At 41.5% G+C, this 17906-nt stretch overlaps 2 protein-coding genes across 6 annotated transcripts; one reads left to right on the top strand and one right to left on the bottom strand.

Annotated features, from left to right (window-relative positions):
* Positions 1-229: 229 nt before the first annotated feature.
* Positions 230-10057, top strand: CUZD1 (CUB and zona pellucida like domains 1; the record flags this gene model as incomplete). Its single annotated transcript, XM_082310853.1, has 9 exons — positions 230-311; positions 2260-2395; positions 2559-2773; positions 3894-4044; positions 5478-5698; positions 6557-6729; positions 7407-7792; positions 8104-8372; positions 9866-10057. 9 exons carry the CDS (start codon positions 230-232, stop codon positions 10039-10041), a joined length of 1809 nt encoding a protein of 602 aa, XP_082166979.1. The 3' UTR covers positions 10042-10057.
* A 192-nt stretch (positions 10058-10249) lies between these two features.
* LOC309590013 (ATPase PAAT) lies at positions 10250-16701 on the bottom strand. Of its 5 annotated transcripts, XR_014228082.1 has the most exons (7): positions 16442-16701; positions 16076-16279; positions 15033-15105; positions 14248-14454; positions 13001-13470; positions 12708-12819; positions 11844-11960 (listed from the first exon to the last, which is right to left on the bottom strand). XR_014228082.1 is itself a non-coding variant. In XM_082310854.1 (6 exons), the coding sequence occupies exons 1-6, from the start codon at positions 16618-16620 to the stop codon at positions 11732-11734; spliced, it is 1362 nt and encodes a 453-aa protein (XP_082166980.1). In that variant the 5' UTR covers positions 16621-16701; the 3' UTR covers positions 10250-11731. The 5 variants fall into 5 exon arrangements, 4 of the variants coding, with proteins under 4 accessions (XP_082166980.1, XP_082166981.1, XP_082166983.1 ...); XM_082310854.1 differs by lacking the exon at positions 12708-12819 and having other exon boundaries at positions 10250-11960; XM_082310857.1 differs by lacking the exon at positions 12708-12819 and having other exon boundaries at positions 11732-11960; positions 13120-13470.
* Between the last annotated feature and the right edge of the window lie 1205 nt (positions 16702-17906).

The raw sequence follows: 17906 nt of genomic DNA, 5'->3' as shown, positions 1-17906 counted from the left end.
AATGTGCTTTGAACCCACGAGAGCTGACAAAAGCACAGTTAAACTTTCTCCACGCAGTACATATTAAAAAAATGGGCACACCTGTTACTTTCTCATTTATATCTGTTAAAAAGAAACAATAAGTGAGAGATTAAGCCTTCCCTTCATGATACGATGTAATACAAGATGATTATCAAATAGCAGGAGGTATAAAAGTTAGAAAAGCCTAACCTCCCCAGCTGCCATCAAAATGCAGGCGCTCAGACAGTTCCTCCTCCTGCATCTCGTAGCTGCTCTAGCTCTCGCTGAAGACAACTCAATAGAATCCACGGGTATGGAAATCTAGTCTTCTTTTTCATCTGTGAAATGTAATTAATTTTTGCACAACAGCTATTTTGTAGGCAATTGAAGGGTAAAATGTTAAACATATCTCTAAAAGTGCATCTTATTTTAATGTACTGCTGCACAATAGTAACACCCGAATGTGCCACCAAGTGTTAACAATGGTAAATAACAAAAAAAAATTTGCAATATATGACTCCCTATGGCAAATTTTTAACTTAAGAACTAGATTTTGAACATATTTTACTCTGGAATGGACATTTGCATTTATAAATTAATACTGTATTGGAGTAACAGGAATAAAGTGACTTAATTGGGAAACGGTTGCTTTTTAAAAGAGATTTGCTCATTTTTCCTTTGTTCAACCAGAAGCAATAGACAGTCATTTGTTGCGCAATTTGGGATCACCGTTCTGTGCTCCAGTCAGAGATTTACCTCATTAATGGTGGGTAGCTACTGTAGGATAACAAATTATTGCTGCGGAGCTGCTCTAGTGGTGCCCGGCTACAGAACGGTCCAGAGGGACGCAGAGGGAGGGGAGGGCAAAGCCGACCTTGTAACGCTCTTACAGTTGGCAGGTCTCATACGTGACAAGAAAGGTCTCTCCTAAACCTTTCTTTTCCCTCTGGAGTTCATCAGAAAGCCCAACCTTTTCATCTGGGACTGCATACACTGTATAGGAAATTCTTTCTGCTGTTTTAGACCATTAATTTTAGATTAATATATAAGTAGTAAGGAGATCTTATGCTCAAACTGAATTATAAACTTTTTCCCAAGTTTCCTATACAATGGCCATTACTGCAACTACTTCATAACTTATTAAGTGATGTTAGTGATGTCAATCGTTCGATTTGTGTTTTTTCAAAAGAGAACTGAGACAAAGTCCAGCTAGCCCCGCATCCTGAACCCAGTAACAGCCAAGAGAGGATGCTCAGGCAAGAATACGGATACAAGTATGCATAATACTTCCCCAGAATACTCTCCCAGTCACCAACCAACATGGTTCAGGACTTCTGAAACAGAGAGGAGGTGCTATCTTTGTGTTTAGTAGTTACTAAAGGCTTTTTCTTTCATGGATTTGACACGTTTTATGTTTTACTTTTACCATCCACATCACCCTGTAACAAAGATCCACGTGCAAAGAGCCAGTTCCTTTTGTTTCAAAACCACTACTTACTGGTTTCATTCCACTGCATTACTGTATTGGAAGAGAATATCTCTTATTAACCCTCTTCATGAATTTGCAGACCTCTAGCACCTCCTTTCCCTGCTAGTTATCTCTTTTCTGACCTGAAATGCTTCAGTCTTGAAGCTTATTGCTTGCTTGGAAGCTATTCTAAATTTTTTATCTTCATTGCCATTCTCTGAAGCTTTTCCTGTTTAGCAGCACCCTTGTAGAGATGGCGGATCAGAGTTGCACGCAGCAGTAAATACCCAGGAATCCCACAGAGAGTCATTTAGAAGCTCAGATCTGAAAAGCCTTTCTGATTCCCTGAGCACAGGTTCCCAAATGCTTTTAAGTCAAAGGCTGAACCTCAGAACTGGATTCAATGATCTTTAGGAACTCAGGGTAGGGGGAAGACCGGAGACCGGAGAGGCTTGTGGTGGCCAACCTTGCAGAAGAGAGTTGCTGAGGTGTCCTGCGTCACTTGGCATTTCCATTGACTTCATCTGTGATATGTGTTGCCCTAACTCCCCTTTTCTCTGCTACTAGGAAAATGAGGATAAAAAGTATTTTCTAATATTCTTTTACTATTTGGTTCTTTCATAAACTGCAGTAATATAAATGAAAAAAAAAAAAAGTACATCATTTTGCATGTCTGTTCCATGATGGACTGTCCCAGAGTTTTTGCATAGTGGAGAATGAAACGTTATCGCAAGAGAAAACTTGAGAGAGATCCTGGCAAGCTGGTTTTTGTTGTTGCCGTTCCTCAGGAGGCGTACCTCGCTGTGGTGCTTCGCTTCATGACCTCAACAAAGCATTACGGATTGAACTAAACGCAAATGCAAACTGCATCTGGCAAATCCAGAGGAATGTAAATCAATCAATCAGGGTCATTTTCTCCTATTTTAAGTAAGTACTTCCTACAGATGCTTTTGGTTTCATTCTGTTAGAATACAGCACAGAAAAATATTGCCTCCAAATATTTCTCTGAATTGAATCTGTGTTGTGGACTCCAAAGAGCCCGTGTATCTGTCAACGAGCTTAGGTAGTTCTCACTGTGTTTTTTCAATAGATTTGCTCCTTCTTCAAGCTGTGAAACAGAAAGTATTAAAATCTATGATGGTCCCTCAACTAATTCGCGTCTTCTTGGACAAGTATGTAACACCACCAATGCAGTTCCAGTATTTGAATCGTCTTCAGACAGTTTAACTTTTCTCATAACAACAAACTCCGTGGCTTTCACAAGAAACTTCTTTGTCTTCTACTACTTCTTTTCACCAGAAACAAGTAAGTTGGAACTTAATGCAGCCATTAAATACTACGATTTGAATTGCACCATTAAAAGAAACTTTCCCATTAAGGGAAAGTTTAGGACAGCAATTAGAGACTATTAACGGAATCTTTAATTAGTCTCACTCAGCTCTTCAGCCCTTAGAGAATGGTGCGGGGGAAAACCAGTGGCAGGAAGGAGGCAGCAAACCAATAATTCACTTGCTGGAGAGCCTAAAAAGTGCAATTTTACTCAGAAAGATGATTGCAAAGGCGGTATAATGGGACTCTACTTTTACTTACAGGCTTCTAATAAATTTGCTCAGTTTGCGAATATTATAGCATTTACCCAGAAAGAGCATACGACCATCTAGTCCTGCCGAGTACAGGTCACAGAAGTCAGTAAGGGTTTTTATTCAACAAGCTCCTTATTTTTTTTTCCTTAAAAGGTAAGAACAGCTTGGACAAAATCAGTCTTAGCTTGCAATCAGTTCCTTTGCTTCTGTTGATCTGAGTGGCATGGTATTACGCTCTTAAAAGCTTCAATTTTACAGAGTAGTTACCACATCCTAGTTTATGCTGCTCCAGTGTTTAACTTTGCTGCTGAAAAATTGTGCCCTATTTCTAGTCTATATTCGTCTTCCTGAGGTTTCTACTGATGATTTTATTTTGCCTTTGTCTATCAGGTTAAATATCTCTCAAACTTGAAGATTTTGCACTTCCATATAGATCATGACCAAGGCCTCATAGATTTCTCCAATATAAAGTCTCTCAGGGCTTCTTTGAGCTGGTATGGCATCTTCAGTCACAGGTTTTCAAGATGGCACCTAATTTACCCAAAATGTAGATATAACTAAATTGCTCACAGTATCAAAGCTAACTCATCTACAGCCATCTCAGATGCCATCACACCGTGCCTCGCAGGTATACCATAGTGACAACAGGCTTCATTTTGTAACATCCACCTGACCTGAAATTCTCTATAGAAGTTCTATCTTTAGTACCTTTAATAATTTCCAAAAGAAGGAACTCCTAAAGAAACAACCCTGCTAGTTACATAACTTTAGATCTTTAATTTATTTTTTATGGCTCATTATATATACTATTATGTTACCAATATATCTACTCTTGTTTTCAGAAACTGAAAATTGTGGGGGACAATTAACTGGTCCCAATGGGACATTCACCAGCCCCAACTACCCAGCGTCTTACCCTGCATTTATGTACTGCGTCTGGCACATAGAAACAGCAAAAGGCTCAAAGATAAACTTACAGTTCCAGGATTTGTTGTGAGTAAATGCTCTAATGCTCTATTTACTTCTTTTGCATTCTGTTTAAAGGCATTACTTTAAACACAGGACGCAGAAGTGCTTTCAAACTTTTAGAACATCTATATGCTTTTAAAACAAACGTGCTTTGCTGACTAGATAGGATAGAGTAATCGCAACGTGTTCCACATCACTATACGTTACCCTATAGCTACTGCAGTGCCCGTCAGTGAAACGCAGAAAGCGTTTCAGGTGATGAGCCATGAGGTGTAGGTCCATTTTAAGCTAGCCTGAATGATCTGAATTTAAATCCATCAGTATAAAAGAAGCTTTTGCTACATAAGGAACGTGTTTAAAGCCATCGTATGCACTGTAATTGCAATTCAGAACTGAAGGTCAAAAGAAGAATAAAGAAAATATCACACAAAGTATGTCTTCCTCAGTATGGCTGGTCATTGGGCAAAGAAGATAGCGTAGCAGGGGCTTAAGTACTTCCAAGTCTAAATGCTAACGTATGCATTGGCATAAGGAAACCACACTGGCATGCGCCTTCCTGACCCATACTGCTCTGTATCAGGGTTGGTCTCCCATACGTAGCGGGCTGGTAGCCCTTTTTTGGCTTTCCCTGCATCAGTTGACACCCTGCATGGGAGAGAGCCTCAAGACCAAGGGAATTCAAAGGGCAATATCTTCAAGAACATTTCTTGAGATATTCAGACTGAAGAATGCTGTAGAAGAATTCAGTATGGAACGTACAGGATTCTGTAGGAAATCGTTACCTTGACCGCTGCCCGCTGCGATGACGAACGCTGCACAGCGTGGTGTATGTTCTCACCAGCCCTGGCCAGGGTCCATCTGCTGGTTCAGGGACAGAGATGTTGTTCTGGAGGTATCCACCCACCACAGCACAGCACAGCTGGTGCTTTTCATCAAGGGCAGCGAGCGCCCAGATAAGCTCTCATGCAGATTGATAAAAAGGGCAAGAGCCTTGCTCTGGTGACATACACAAGAGCTTTCAGAGACCCGCAGAAGTCAACCCTACACTTCAAAAGCTCTTTATTTTACGATACAGGATTATTTTTTTATATAAATATATATATATATAAAAAATGTATCTGAAGGTGTGGTTATTTTTAGTAAATAAGTAGCAATCAATACATAGAGCATCAGAGCTATAAAAACATAGCTGATCCAGCTTCTCTTGAGAGCTATAGCAAAATGTTTTTTATTTCAATGGGAGCAGAATCACACTCTTATTAAGCATTTCTTGCCTTTGAGGGTTTTCCATGTTTTATTTGGTTTTAATAATGTCTATTTATGTGTTCTTTTATTATCCATTTTTTTATTTCAGTTGACTGGAATTCATCAGACGCTTTATCTGCACTGGATCCTCTATCCAGTATGAGCAATGTTCTCTATACTCAGATTTCCCTGTATTTTTTCTCTGTCTACAGCCTGGAACTAGATAAAAACTGCCAATTTGACTTCACAGCAATCTATGATGGCCTCACCACTAACACTGGATTAATAGGAAAAGCCTGTGGTCGTTCTCAGCCCACATTTGAGTCGTCTTCAAACATTATGACAGTTGTGCTGTCTACAGACTACGCCAACTCCTACAGAGGATTTTCTGCTCAGTATACCAGTGTTCAGCTGCCAGGTCCTGAAGAGCCCAGTAAGTACGCTTGCTACGTCAATAGGATGCTGTTTCTTATTCTCATATACGATTCTTCCCTTCCCTTATAAATATCAAAAAGAACTGATGATTGATACTGAGGATTTAAGCCTTTTCATTGATAGTCATTAACTCTTCACATACAAAAATCCCACGTTAGTCTCACCTATAGAACATAAGTTACCTGACCCGTCTGTGAAAGACAGCGTCTTCTTTCACTTTTTGGTCCTTTTTCTGGCCAGCACCACTGAAAAATCTGAGGTTTTCCTTCTTTGGGACAAAGCAGGCATTGTTACCATCCTAGAGAGGTAAAGATAAACTTTTTTTGACTGGTTAGTTTAAATGTTTTTGTTCCCTGAGATACTCAGGAAAACAGTCTGCACTGGTTAGTCAAACAGGGTTTAGGTGCGTTGTGATTTCCTTTCCCCCAGAGCTGGATCATTTTCCTTACTGGGTCCATGTGTTTGCATGCCCATCTTCTCACTAACTGGGGTGGAAAAGGAGCCTCTAAAGCCTCGATGTCTGCCACAAATCAATTTCCCACCCACCATTCTGCACTAGCACGTTGATTCCTTTTCCTTTTTATAAAGGCTGCAATTCATTCTGCGTTACTGGGTTTAAAATTAAACTTTCAGCACGAGTTTTACGTGGTTTTGCTTACCTAACATTTTTGAAGTTGAGCACAAAATTTTGTTCTGACTTCTGCATGACCTCAAACGCGCATGAGCCGTTTCAGACCGACAAATCAAGAACCATGCACCAGGTTTAAGGATCTAGACCAACTGAGAAACGACCGCAGCAGTTCGTGGTAACGTTTTTTTGTTCTGTGTTTTTTTTAAATTTCTCTTTCAATGGCAGCATTCCTTACATGCTCTTCAGACAGCATGAAAATTGTTCTGAGCAAGTCTTATCTGGCCTCCCTTGGGTATGATGGAAGTCAACTACAGCTGAACGACCCATCTTGCAGACCACTTGTCACAGATGCAGTGACCTTTTCCTTCCCATTAGCCAGCTGTGGAACAACTAAAAAGGTAAAGGAGGGGAAAAAAAGTTATGTGAAGCTAACCATAGCTTACGAACGACAAGAGCTTGTAAAAGCAGTTCTCAATAGCATGTGAATAAGCTAACCGCAGATTTACTTTCACTTAGCTCATCAACAATCGCATGTTTCCAGTCTTGAAGCAGAAAGAACATTTTTCCTCTTTAAGAGCCTGATGATCAATGAGCCTTTCACATGAAGTCCAGGAGAATCCACACAAATTAACCCCAAATGTTTCCTTCCCCCTCCAACCCAGGTTATCGGAAGTAGCACAATGTTAGGTATGGAATTTAAACATTCTCTGCAAGTGATAAAGCGGCCACTTATCCTGGAGTCACAAGGAAAGGGGAAAAACGCTAAGATGTGAAGATGCCCAAGAGCTAGCTCGCAGCATTGTTTTGATAAGGGCGACTGAAGCGCAGCTTCGGTACTTTCCACACTCCATGCAGCATTCCTTAACCTTGTTGCTGCATGGGTTGGTTCAGTGTTTTGACAGAAAACAGGAGGAGGGCCGATAATGGGTTTTTTTGGTTACAACCTGTTTCACATTTCAAAGGTATCCTGAGCATCTGATAAGCATAGCTGTGCGGCTTTGTAACTTTTGTACAATTGCTTTCACCTGCACTGCTCGTATCATCACAACTGAGCTCATCATGGTTCCTTTTACAGGATGATGGTCACAGCATCACTTACACCAACATCATCTCTCTCCCTGCAACTGGCAACATTATCACTCGTCAGAAGAGCATACAGATTATTGCGAAATGCAAAATGGAAAACAATTCAACCTTAGAAGTCATTTACGTAACGCAAAATAATATAATCCAAAACATAACCGCTGTGGGAAAATACAATGTTAGCATGTCATTCTATGACTCGGATTCCTTCTCCAGGCCTGTACTTCAGTCCCCGTATTACGTAGACTTGAACCAAACTCTTTTTGCTCAAGTCAGCCTTCGTTCCACCGACCCAAATCTCCTGGTGTTTGTTGATAACTGTATAGCATCTCCACAACCTGATTTTGGATCGCTAACATATGACTTAATCAGAAGTGGGTAAGACCCTAAATTATTTTATGACCATCTCCTATTATGTGAGGAAATATAAATAACAACCACAGTTCTTTTATTTTTGTCTCTCTTCTACTTCTTTAGTAGACTCTGGTTAGAAGCTAAATTTCATAGAAATTTAAAGGCATTACATAAACAGAGCTAGGAAAAACAAGCACTGCATCGCACTGGGGAGAGGAAAAAGGCCCACATGTAAAAATAATACCCTAGTTAAATGCTGTGGCTAGTCCACAGTAGTGAGAAAGAATGATTATTTTATGTGAACTACTTTAACAGATCTGTAAATTCTGTTCCAGCTGCAATAAAGATGACACCGTGGTAACCTACCCACCACTTGAACACTACGGAAGATTCAAATTTAATGCCTTCAGGTTCCTGAAGAGCTCTCCATCAGTTTATCTCCAGTGTGATGTTTTAATTTGTGACAGCAACAACGCAAACTCTCGCTGTACTGAAGGCTGTATCTCCAGGCAGAAAAGAGATATTTCTTCATACACATGGAAAACTACTACCGTAGTAGGTCCCATCCGCCTGAAAAGAGACCTCAGGTCTGGTGAGCACTCAGGTAAGAGGAATACAGAAAGAACCTGATTAAGCTCTTCCTTCGTGTAAATCCATTACCTTCGTTCCACTAATGAAATAAGTGAATTACACTGGTTCAGAACCAACATGGCACGAGAGCAACAGGTTCAACAGAAGTTTGTGCTTTGCGAGATCACAGACGTACTTTTCAAACCGACAGACTGATGGCCTTTTGGATTAAGGTGTGTTCTTTGAAGCAGAAAAAGCAGCGCTCGCTCCTCGTTACAAAAGTAGTGCAGGATCTGACTACGAAAAAGTTATGAATAGCAAGAGATTTCAGATTTTCAAATGTGACATTTTTGGATGAAGCATGCATAGGGACCAGGGCTCATTTCTCAAAGCCACAGACTACTTAAAAAGCACATTCCAACTCATCGTCAAGCTTTGTTATAACCTGTGTATCTTCTAACAGTCCACTCTATTTCACTCCGTTTTATTTGTTGGTGCTACAGAAAAGCTATGCCAGATGATAAACATACATGACTTATTCCACCCTAGGTTAAATCTGTTTGTATTGCCTACTAGAACAAAAACAGGAAAAGGCCAGCCACCGGAGTAGGAATCAAAACCACCACGTTTTTAACTTAGAGCTGCAAAGCTGTTTATGAGACAATTAAGCTTAAGTGCCCCAATCTGACATACTCTTTAGCACAATTTGCAGTCTGCTCAACAGTGGTCTAGATGAGTACCGAGCGCTCGTGTAGAACGGACTGCAAAATATGGAAAAGCTATTTTAGAGGGCTTGTATTGCAACTCCCACTACACCCACTGTTCTAACTTTTACTGAGCACGGAGCTTCATCTGAGAAAAGCACATTGTGCCGCGTGCTTTCAGGTGTCAGATCTAAGAATTATTTAGGATTAATCACGCTCTTAATAGTAATACAAGTTTTCTTCCTTCTTTAAATAATTATTAACCTCTTTGCACTCTAGTAGCATTTTAAACATGTTTCTGTTTATTTCAATAGCGACAGATTTTGTAGCCATATGCTAGAAACTGCACACATCTATAATGTGAAAAGGATTCAAGTGCAAATAGGTCACACTCCAAGTATTATAAAATATAGATTAATTCTCATAGTACCTTTCACAATTTACAGAAAAATAATGAGTTTTACCAAGGACCGGCTAGTAAACCATTAGAAAGGACAGGGTTAGAACCACGAGTTTCTTTTTTGCCCAGCTTTGCTTCAGCAATGTCTCCCACGTATCCGGTTCTAAAGATAGCGACAGCACTGCTTGACAGAAACTTGGCTGCAGCGACACCAAAGAACGCGCTAACATTGCGATGCTCTTCTGCACAATTGTTTTATTACAAATTTTTACAACTCTTCAGTACTACACATTCAGGATTTGCAATTGGTGTGGGTCAACTCCTCAGAACCAAAATATCCCAAAAAAATGCTTATTTAATTTTAACTGAAATGACATGGTATTCAAAACTTTAAACATCCCACCTTCTTTTTTCTCTACACAGAATCCCTCGCTAAAGCAGATGCTGAAGAAACCCCGAACCCGCAACAATACAGCTTCTACACTCTTTCCTTTGTGGTTTTGATTTCAAATATTGTCATTGTGGTAGCTGTGATACTAAAATATCACATCAAACGCCAAGCAGGATATGACTACCAAAAAATTCAGAGCTCATATTAACTACTTCAGGATATTTTGAATTTGTGTCAACTTCTGTTCAGATTTGTCACCCAGAGAGGGGAGAGAGAAAAAACCCAAACCAACCAAAAATCAGTAAACTAACAGCCTTGGAATAAAACAGTGCTTGGAAACATATCTCAAATTTCTCTGTAATTCAAGAAAACTCTCAACCTAGCACTGTATCCTAAATCACTGAGTTGAAAAAGAATAAAAGTGTCTACCTTAGGGTGTTTCTTAGAAAGTACCTAAAAAACTAACTTTACAGGTGTAAAGTGACTTGTAAAGTACAAGATAATTTAGGTCCTTTTTTCTTAAAAAAAAAAAAAAAAAAAATTCTCTTTTTATCTTTTCAAATCACTTTGAAACTGCACCTGGCACGAGTTAAGCTGAGGGACAACTGCAAGATGTCTGTTCAAAGTAAATTATCCTCTCTTCAAAATCTACTCCTGTGGGTTGCTACCATCAAGATCTGACAGTCTTCAAAAGACATCAGTTTTCCTGGAGAAGAAGAAAATATTAGGTAGACTAGATAAAGATACTGGATTGTACGTGCCTACGCTGCTTGTTCGGTCAACACCTGCTTCCCCATCAACAGCTTTTGCTCAATGCATTTTAAGACACCAAATTCAACCAATGTCTGCGCACCCAACTTAGGGGTTTACCATTAAGTCCCTATACAGCCCAAATTAAACGGTGCACCCCAGAATTCAAAGAGCAACAAACGGAATGAAGTTTGAAGCTTTACCTTCCACAAAAGCGGGACTTCAAATCACATTTCTACCTCCCCAAACGACAGCAGAACTGATCCCAACATGTTAACGTTAATACGATGCAATAAGGTGACTCCTCTGGCCTAAGGTTGGTGAAATGCAGCAGATCCTACCCCAGCACATCCTATCTGGCAACGAGGTCCCCTGGAGAGGAACCACGAATGAAGTACTTACATTTCTTCGGATAACGAAACACGGATAAATACAAGTCTGCTAAGTATACATTCATTTCAGTTGTTCCCACGTGGCTCAACTAATTTAGGAGGGGAAAAGTATAAGGACAGTCTTGGTTTTAGTATCACTTAAGGAGCCCAGATTCCTAACTTAGGTGCCTGTGCAGCCAGCAAGGTTATCAGAGAACCCAGGCTGGGGTTCAAGTTCGCCTGTCTCTCTAAACCTCACTCCTTAAACACTGAAAAGTTAGGCCATGCCAGTACTACCCTTCCTCTTACAGGTGGAGTAATAAACATCTTCAACAGGAGTGCCATTAAAATAAACCAAAAGCATAAAGAAACCACATTCTGTTCTACTGGTAACACGTTACACATCAAAAATCAAGACAATAAAAAAGTGAATTGATTACATGTCGGTAAAAAGATAAGCTGTAACTCAGTTTATTTAGTGTACTTCTCCATTGTTCAAACTGAAACTGTGAAACTGTTTCATATGGCTTTTAGCAATGCTCTTTAAATAAATAAGCCACAAAGGGCATACAAAATTCTTATATTTAGCAAAAAACACACATTCTTAAGATCTTTCATAAAACTAACAACTGTGTACAATAGTGGATTGAATTACAGTAACAAAATGCAAGTCAACAACACTGAGGTTCTTTACAGTTATAGCTCCATAAATACTAAGCTTTGTAAAGTATAACTCCCCTTAAAGTACTTCCGCTGAAGTCCTAGATCTATATACATCTATCTCTCTCCATTAGACAACCCCTCGTTAGAATCATAGTGCGCTTGTGAAATTCTGTTTGGCTTTGAGTTCTGAACCAAGTCCATTAAGAGAACCATTTTATTATCTATGTGTGTCTGAAGAGCCTGGATTTGGCGATCAATATAGTCCATTAGTTTTTTCTCCATCAGATCCATATTTTTTGAGATCATCTTTTCCAAATAGGAGCAAATAGGCTGTTGTTCTACTCTGTGAAAAGAGCAAACATAAGAATAAGTATAACCTATTTCTTAATGACAAGGGGCATGATAGAGATCTGGGCACTTGAACTTCTTTTAAATGTAAAATCTCATTTATTAGACAATAAACTTTGGACAGTGTTCGGTTTTTAAGCACAAGTAAAATACCTTGCCTGCCTGCCACATTTTAAACATGAGATTTTTTTTTTTATAAACATGCTAGAGTATACAGTCACCTTCTTTCAACCTTGTTTTTTCAAAGGCTCAGTTATGCATTAGACAGCTTAGTTACATATAACAAAACCCACACAGCTCAACAGTACACACAGAGTTCAAATTCTGTCCGTGTGGCAGGCTTTATTCTTCTCAGCTAATGTGTTTCAAGAGTTATACAAACGATGCAATTCTTTATTTTTGCATCTGCATTCTTTAAAAATACTGCACTTTCCCAGGAGCTGGAGATATTCAGGCTCTATTGGAACCCCGATTCCTATGCTACGTTCCTACACCTCACCATTTCCACTATCGTTCCCTAGGTATCAAGCTAGGTGCACTACTACTACTACTGTCAAGTTTGCACTGTAGATGCCAACAAATGAGGAAGGATAGGAAAGATCAGTGGGATGAGATACACTAAGTGCAGCAGAAAGATCGTGGCACATAGTGTGAAAAAAGGAAAAGAAGTAGGCAAAATGAAAAGGTAACAACAGACAAGAAAGACAAACTAAAAGTATACAAAATTGCAGAAAGACCATACTTTTTTTTGAAATCATAAAAGGTGAAATGGAGGCAAAGGACACGAACAGTTTAGTAACAACAAATGATGATGTGGGTTCTTCTGAAAAACCTCCTATATTCAAGCAGCTCATCTGAAAAATTAATTGTAATCATGTTCAATGCCATACAACCTTCAAAATCACATATTTTAAGATTCACTATTGCTGTTAATGAGAATAAAATGCTTACATTATGTATTTTGTTTATTTTTTTAAACTTGTCAATAAATACAGTCAAACTACTACTTTAATAAGCGTACCAAACTTCACTTACCCAACACACTGAATGCCTTCCTCTTTAGTCACTGCGTTTTTACCAAAATGCCTATCACCATCTTTTAGCCGAAGATGATTTACCTGACTACATAAGTTTTGAAGAAATGGAAGAAGCACCTGTGGATTAGCTACATTTGGGGGTTCGCTCGCTGGTTCCTGCATATGCAAAGATCCCATGACTTTAAAATCATTTCTGAGGTCAATTGTATTTTGCTGGGTAGTAAGTCTTTCAGAATCAGAAGTATTCCCTCTTTCAGGTACTTGCGTGTTCAAATCACGACTTATTTTTAAGTCTTCGTATACTGTTTCACTTGTTAAATGATTTTTAACAGGCAAAGGTTCACTGGCTGATTGATCTAGTGATGTCTGAATAGCTGCACTGCGCAATCCGTCCATTGCATGGTCACCTCCGAAGTCTGAATTTTTCCCAAAGATCCAGTTAAGTTTGTCTCCAAGAGGTAAACTGTTCTGATGGGAAGAAAAACAATGCTATTTTAAGTATTAAAATATACTGGAAATTATACAATAATAACAATAGCTACTTTATAACTCAGCATTCTACCAGTGTGATGTAAAGACTTTAAAAGTAGTTCTGAATTATGTTCTTCGGGAAAAGCGCAGGAAAAGATTTTTCCTGTATGTATTACGTGTTAATTATCTTGTCAGTCTCTAACGAAACAAAACAGTTTTACTGACTTCATTTTTACCATGCTACGTCCCCCAGACTGAACATTATTCACATCAGATGGATTCAGAATTCTGCTGAAATAGCCTATTTTGCAGGATTAGGATCTAAATCAAATAAATGCTCTGTAAGAGCACGTTCCCTTTAGTTGAAGGTGACGTGCTTTTAACAACCATGAAGAAGACAAACCAGCCCATCTACCTACACCCCGAACATGACAGGGAACATGCTCACCATCCTTGACAAGCAGTGACAACAGAAACAAACAAAAGGAGAGTAGGGTGGCAGTGAAGTTTAAAATTATGATGATACAGAGCTCTTAACTCTAGACTTGGTGTATGCACAGTGATTCCTTGAGTACGGACTCTTTATTCATTGCACTCCTTATTTAAGGGTGACAATAGCTAAACCAGGATTAAAATGGCAGAAATTTTGGGTTAAAAAAAATTAAAAAAAAAAAATCTTTTTCACCAAATCAGTTGGGAACATGCTTAACTCTTACAGAAGGTAAGGTCACAGATCAGTACTACTTATGTTTATGGAAAAACACAATGACTTACTTTCTGCTGACATCGGACCATGTCCATGAGCTGCTGAGCACCTGGAGACAACTTAGATCCCATAGATTCCATTATAGTTTGCACTCTGTCTAGATCTATGCTTGAGCCTAGTGAAGGAAAATCAGTAGCTAGTTTTGCAGACACTGTTTTCACTTGTACAATTATTTTACTGATGAGTACTCTTTGTTTCTCACCAATGGAGAGCAGCTATTGCAAGAAGGAAAAAAAAAAACATTCTGGTTAGGAAAAAAAAAACAGTTTCATGTTTTGTTTGTATGTATGGGAGAATGCATTATTCTTTGAGTCTTGGGAAAAACAATGCTGAACTCTCTTCCAGGGAAATTAAGTCAATTTCTCTTTGCTATTACTCTTCGGAAAATTCTGAACAGAACAGATACACCTGCATGACCCAAACAGAAATCAGGCCTCAATCTTCTAAGCCCTTAAGAGCAGTGGCCACGCAGATTTTCATAAGGTTATTTAACTGCATCAGAGTTAACAGTTCTAATTACATGGTGACTGTTGATTATCTGCAGTCTATCTGGTTTATTAAGTTTTCTTCCATAAGAGTTTATTATCTTTCTCATATAAATATTAAGTTTTCATAAAAAGAAAACTGTGATACAAATTTAAAAGAACTCTGCTATCAAGACAAAGCACCATCTAACAGATTTTTAAGTGATTATATGAAGTGTATAAAAACAATAATTTGACTAAGAGCAATGCAATTTAGTCAATTAAGTGATTAAAAAGACAAAGAAAAATGAAACAATTCAACTCCCTACCTTAATTCTACAGGAGGCTGCAGGGCATTCGAACTTAAGGTACTTTTTGTATAAAGTAACGTTTTCAGTTTCGCTAGAAAAATAAAATAAATGAGCTGTGACATCACTATATAAAGTGCTTTTTTCTTTAGTAGAAATACACTATATTGGTAAACATTTAGATAAAAAACAAGACCGACTGGAACATATTTCTAATGTGGTATAGCAGTTTTAATGCTTATATTCAACTTGTATTGAATCTTATCAGATACGTATGTAAAAAAGGATTTGTATGCGTACGTACATTATCTACTAGAGAAGCTTTTGAGGTTCAGTACCGTTATTCACACATCTTCCCTGAGGCTCTGAGTCGGCTGTTTTTATTTAGCTAATTAAGCAGATGTGCCATGTAATGACTTAAAAACAAAAGAGAAGACATTGCTTTAATTCCCCTGGCAAAGCACTGAAGGAAGCATTCAAGGGGAAAATAAATCCTTCTTTTTTTATTTTCTCTCTTGATCTTAAAGTGTGAGATGACTCTGTATCAAAGAGACAAGAGATCTTTAGGTAAAGATCAGCTAAAAGAGATCTGCTGAAGAGCCGACGAGATCTGCTGTCCAGAAAGACAAAACAACGCAGAAAAGTTGCACCTGTCCTAACTCCTTCTGTAGTCTTACGCAACAGAGTTTCAGAGCAGCACTTTATAACTTACTGGATTAAAAGTTTCACTAATTACAAAGGAACAAAAAGGTAAGTAGCAGAACTGCAGCCTTATATCTTTATCAAAAAGGCAGCATTTGTGCAAACCACCAGCAGCTGCGAGGAGCGCACCAGGGTCATCCCAGGCGACTGCAGCGCCTACGCCCCTCCACCAGTTTTGCACAGACCTTCAAACTGGGTGGCTTTCGTGCTGCAGACATCGGCTCTTTATCAGTAGGAGCACCTTACAGATACACAGACAGAGAACGACGTTGCCAGTAAGAGAAGGGCCAGACGCTGTCAAGGACCCGGAGGCAGCCCCCCCCCCCCCCCCACTGCAGGCACCCCCGGGGCCCCCCACTCACCCCGGGGCCCGGGCGGCGCCCAGGCTCTCGCCGCGGCCGGTCCCGCAGTACTCCTCGCCCACGTACACCTCCATGTTCCGGGCCTCGCTCAGGATGCCGACGGAGACCATCTCCCCGGCGGCGGCAGGCCGGCACTCCAGGTGCAGGACGCAGGGCGCCTCGCTGCCGCCGCCCGCCCGCCTCTCCACGACCACGGCCTCGGTGCTGCGGGGGGGGAAGCGCCACGGCCGCGTTGCCCCGCCAGGCCCGCTCCCGCCCCGCCGCCCTCCCGCCCAGGCGTAGCCCGGTCCCCCCCCCCACGCCGCCCGCTCGGCCGCCTGAGGGGAGCTACCGGGGCGACGCCGTCCTCCCCGCCGCCGCCCTCACCTGGCCTCACCGCCGCCCGCGTCCCGCCGCAGGCAGAGCGCCCGGGCCAGGCCGTCCGGCGGCGCGCAGGGCCAAGAGCACCCCGCCACCACGCAGCACGGCTCCCGCGGGCCGCCGGACGGCTCGGCGGCGGCGGCGGCCTCCTCCTCCTCCGCCGCCGCCGCGCAGCCGCTCGCCATCGCGACGCCGCGGGCGGAACGAAGCGGCGAGGGCGGCCGAGTCGCGGCGGCCGAGTCGCCGCCACCAACCGACGCCGGCGGCCGCCGGGCGGAAGGCGCCTGCGCACAGCGGAGGGGGCGGGGGGCTCCGCGCATGCGCGCTTGGGGCGGCGGCCCGCCGTGAGGCGGGAAGCGCTGCTGAGGTACGGCCCGGGCCGGCGGCGGGAGCGGGGCGGGGGGCCGCTGAGGGGTGTTCCCCGCTGCCCGGAGCCTGCCCTCCTGGAGCGGCGGGCTCTGCCCCACCTCGCCCCGCAGGGGTGGCGGGGGTGCGGGCTGAGGAGATCCCCTCGCCCGCCCCACCCCGCCTCCCGCCCGCCCGCGGGGAGCGGCGGCTGACAGGGAGGGGAGCGCCGAGTCGTGGGCGGTCTCGTCGCTGCGCGCCGCGCGTTTGAAATAACACCCACAGTGCGGAAAAATGCCAGTATGAGTCCTTCTTCTAATAAAATAACGCTCTCTCGGAGAGATGGAAAAGCCTTAAAAGCGTCTCAGTACTACGGAACTTGGCAAAATAGCAAAACTTGCAGCAACGCAATGCTCTCCTCCGAGTTGCGTGCTAATAGTGTACCCCATGGGAGAGAGACTATAAATAAAAGATGGGGTTCATTTAATTTTCAGTAGGATCCCAGCTCCTGGAGTCGGGGAAAGCTGCTGACGCTGCGGCACAGGCATAAACCCAGGGACCGTGGATATCGAGTGCTTCCCCGTGGTGCTCGGCTGAGGAACCTCGGTTAGGTCTGTGAAAACGGGAAAATGGCCTTGAACAGGCTTTGTGCAAGCTAATATTACAAATGTCGTTGGCACGTGTGCTTCTTTCCACTGAAGCCATCGTTTTATGTGATTCACTAGCAATGGAAAAATGGATTTGCTCTGTTTTGATCAATGAATTAATTAAAATTAATTAATGTAAATGTAAAACTGTGTTGTATCAGTCTCCTTTTTGAGTTTCTAAATGTGCTCGATGCTTGTGAAATGCATTGCACAATTCCTCCGTTTTTTTGGTGAGAATGTGGTTGCATGATGCCTTGGAAGGTTATTCTCATCCTGGAAGAGCGATGAGCTGCACAAAATTACGGACTTTTGGTGAGGAGAACTATCGTTAACATAGAAGGAACTGGGTAAAATCCCTGTTTGGGGGATTTCCATGTGTTCACATGCATTGTATTTTTTATATTTTTAAAGTAAAGACAAAAAAATGAAAACAAAGAACAAGCTGAATACAGAGAGTAGGCTGGTTTACACTAGAGTTT

The sequence above is a fragment of the Platalea leucorodia genome (assembly GCF_965183815.1).
Source record: "Platalea leucorodia genome assembly, chromosome: 4".
Classification (NCBI taxonomy): Eukaryota; Metazoa; Chordata; class Aves; order Pelecaniformes; family Threskiornithidae; genus Platalea; species Platalea leucorodia.
Note: the sequence above shows the minus strand (reverse complement) of the source record. Positions and strands in the feature narration are given on the sequence as shown.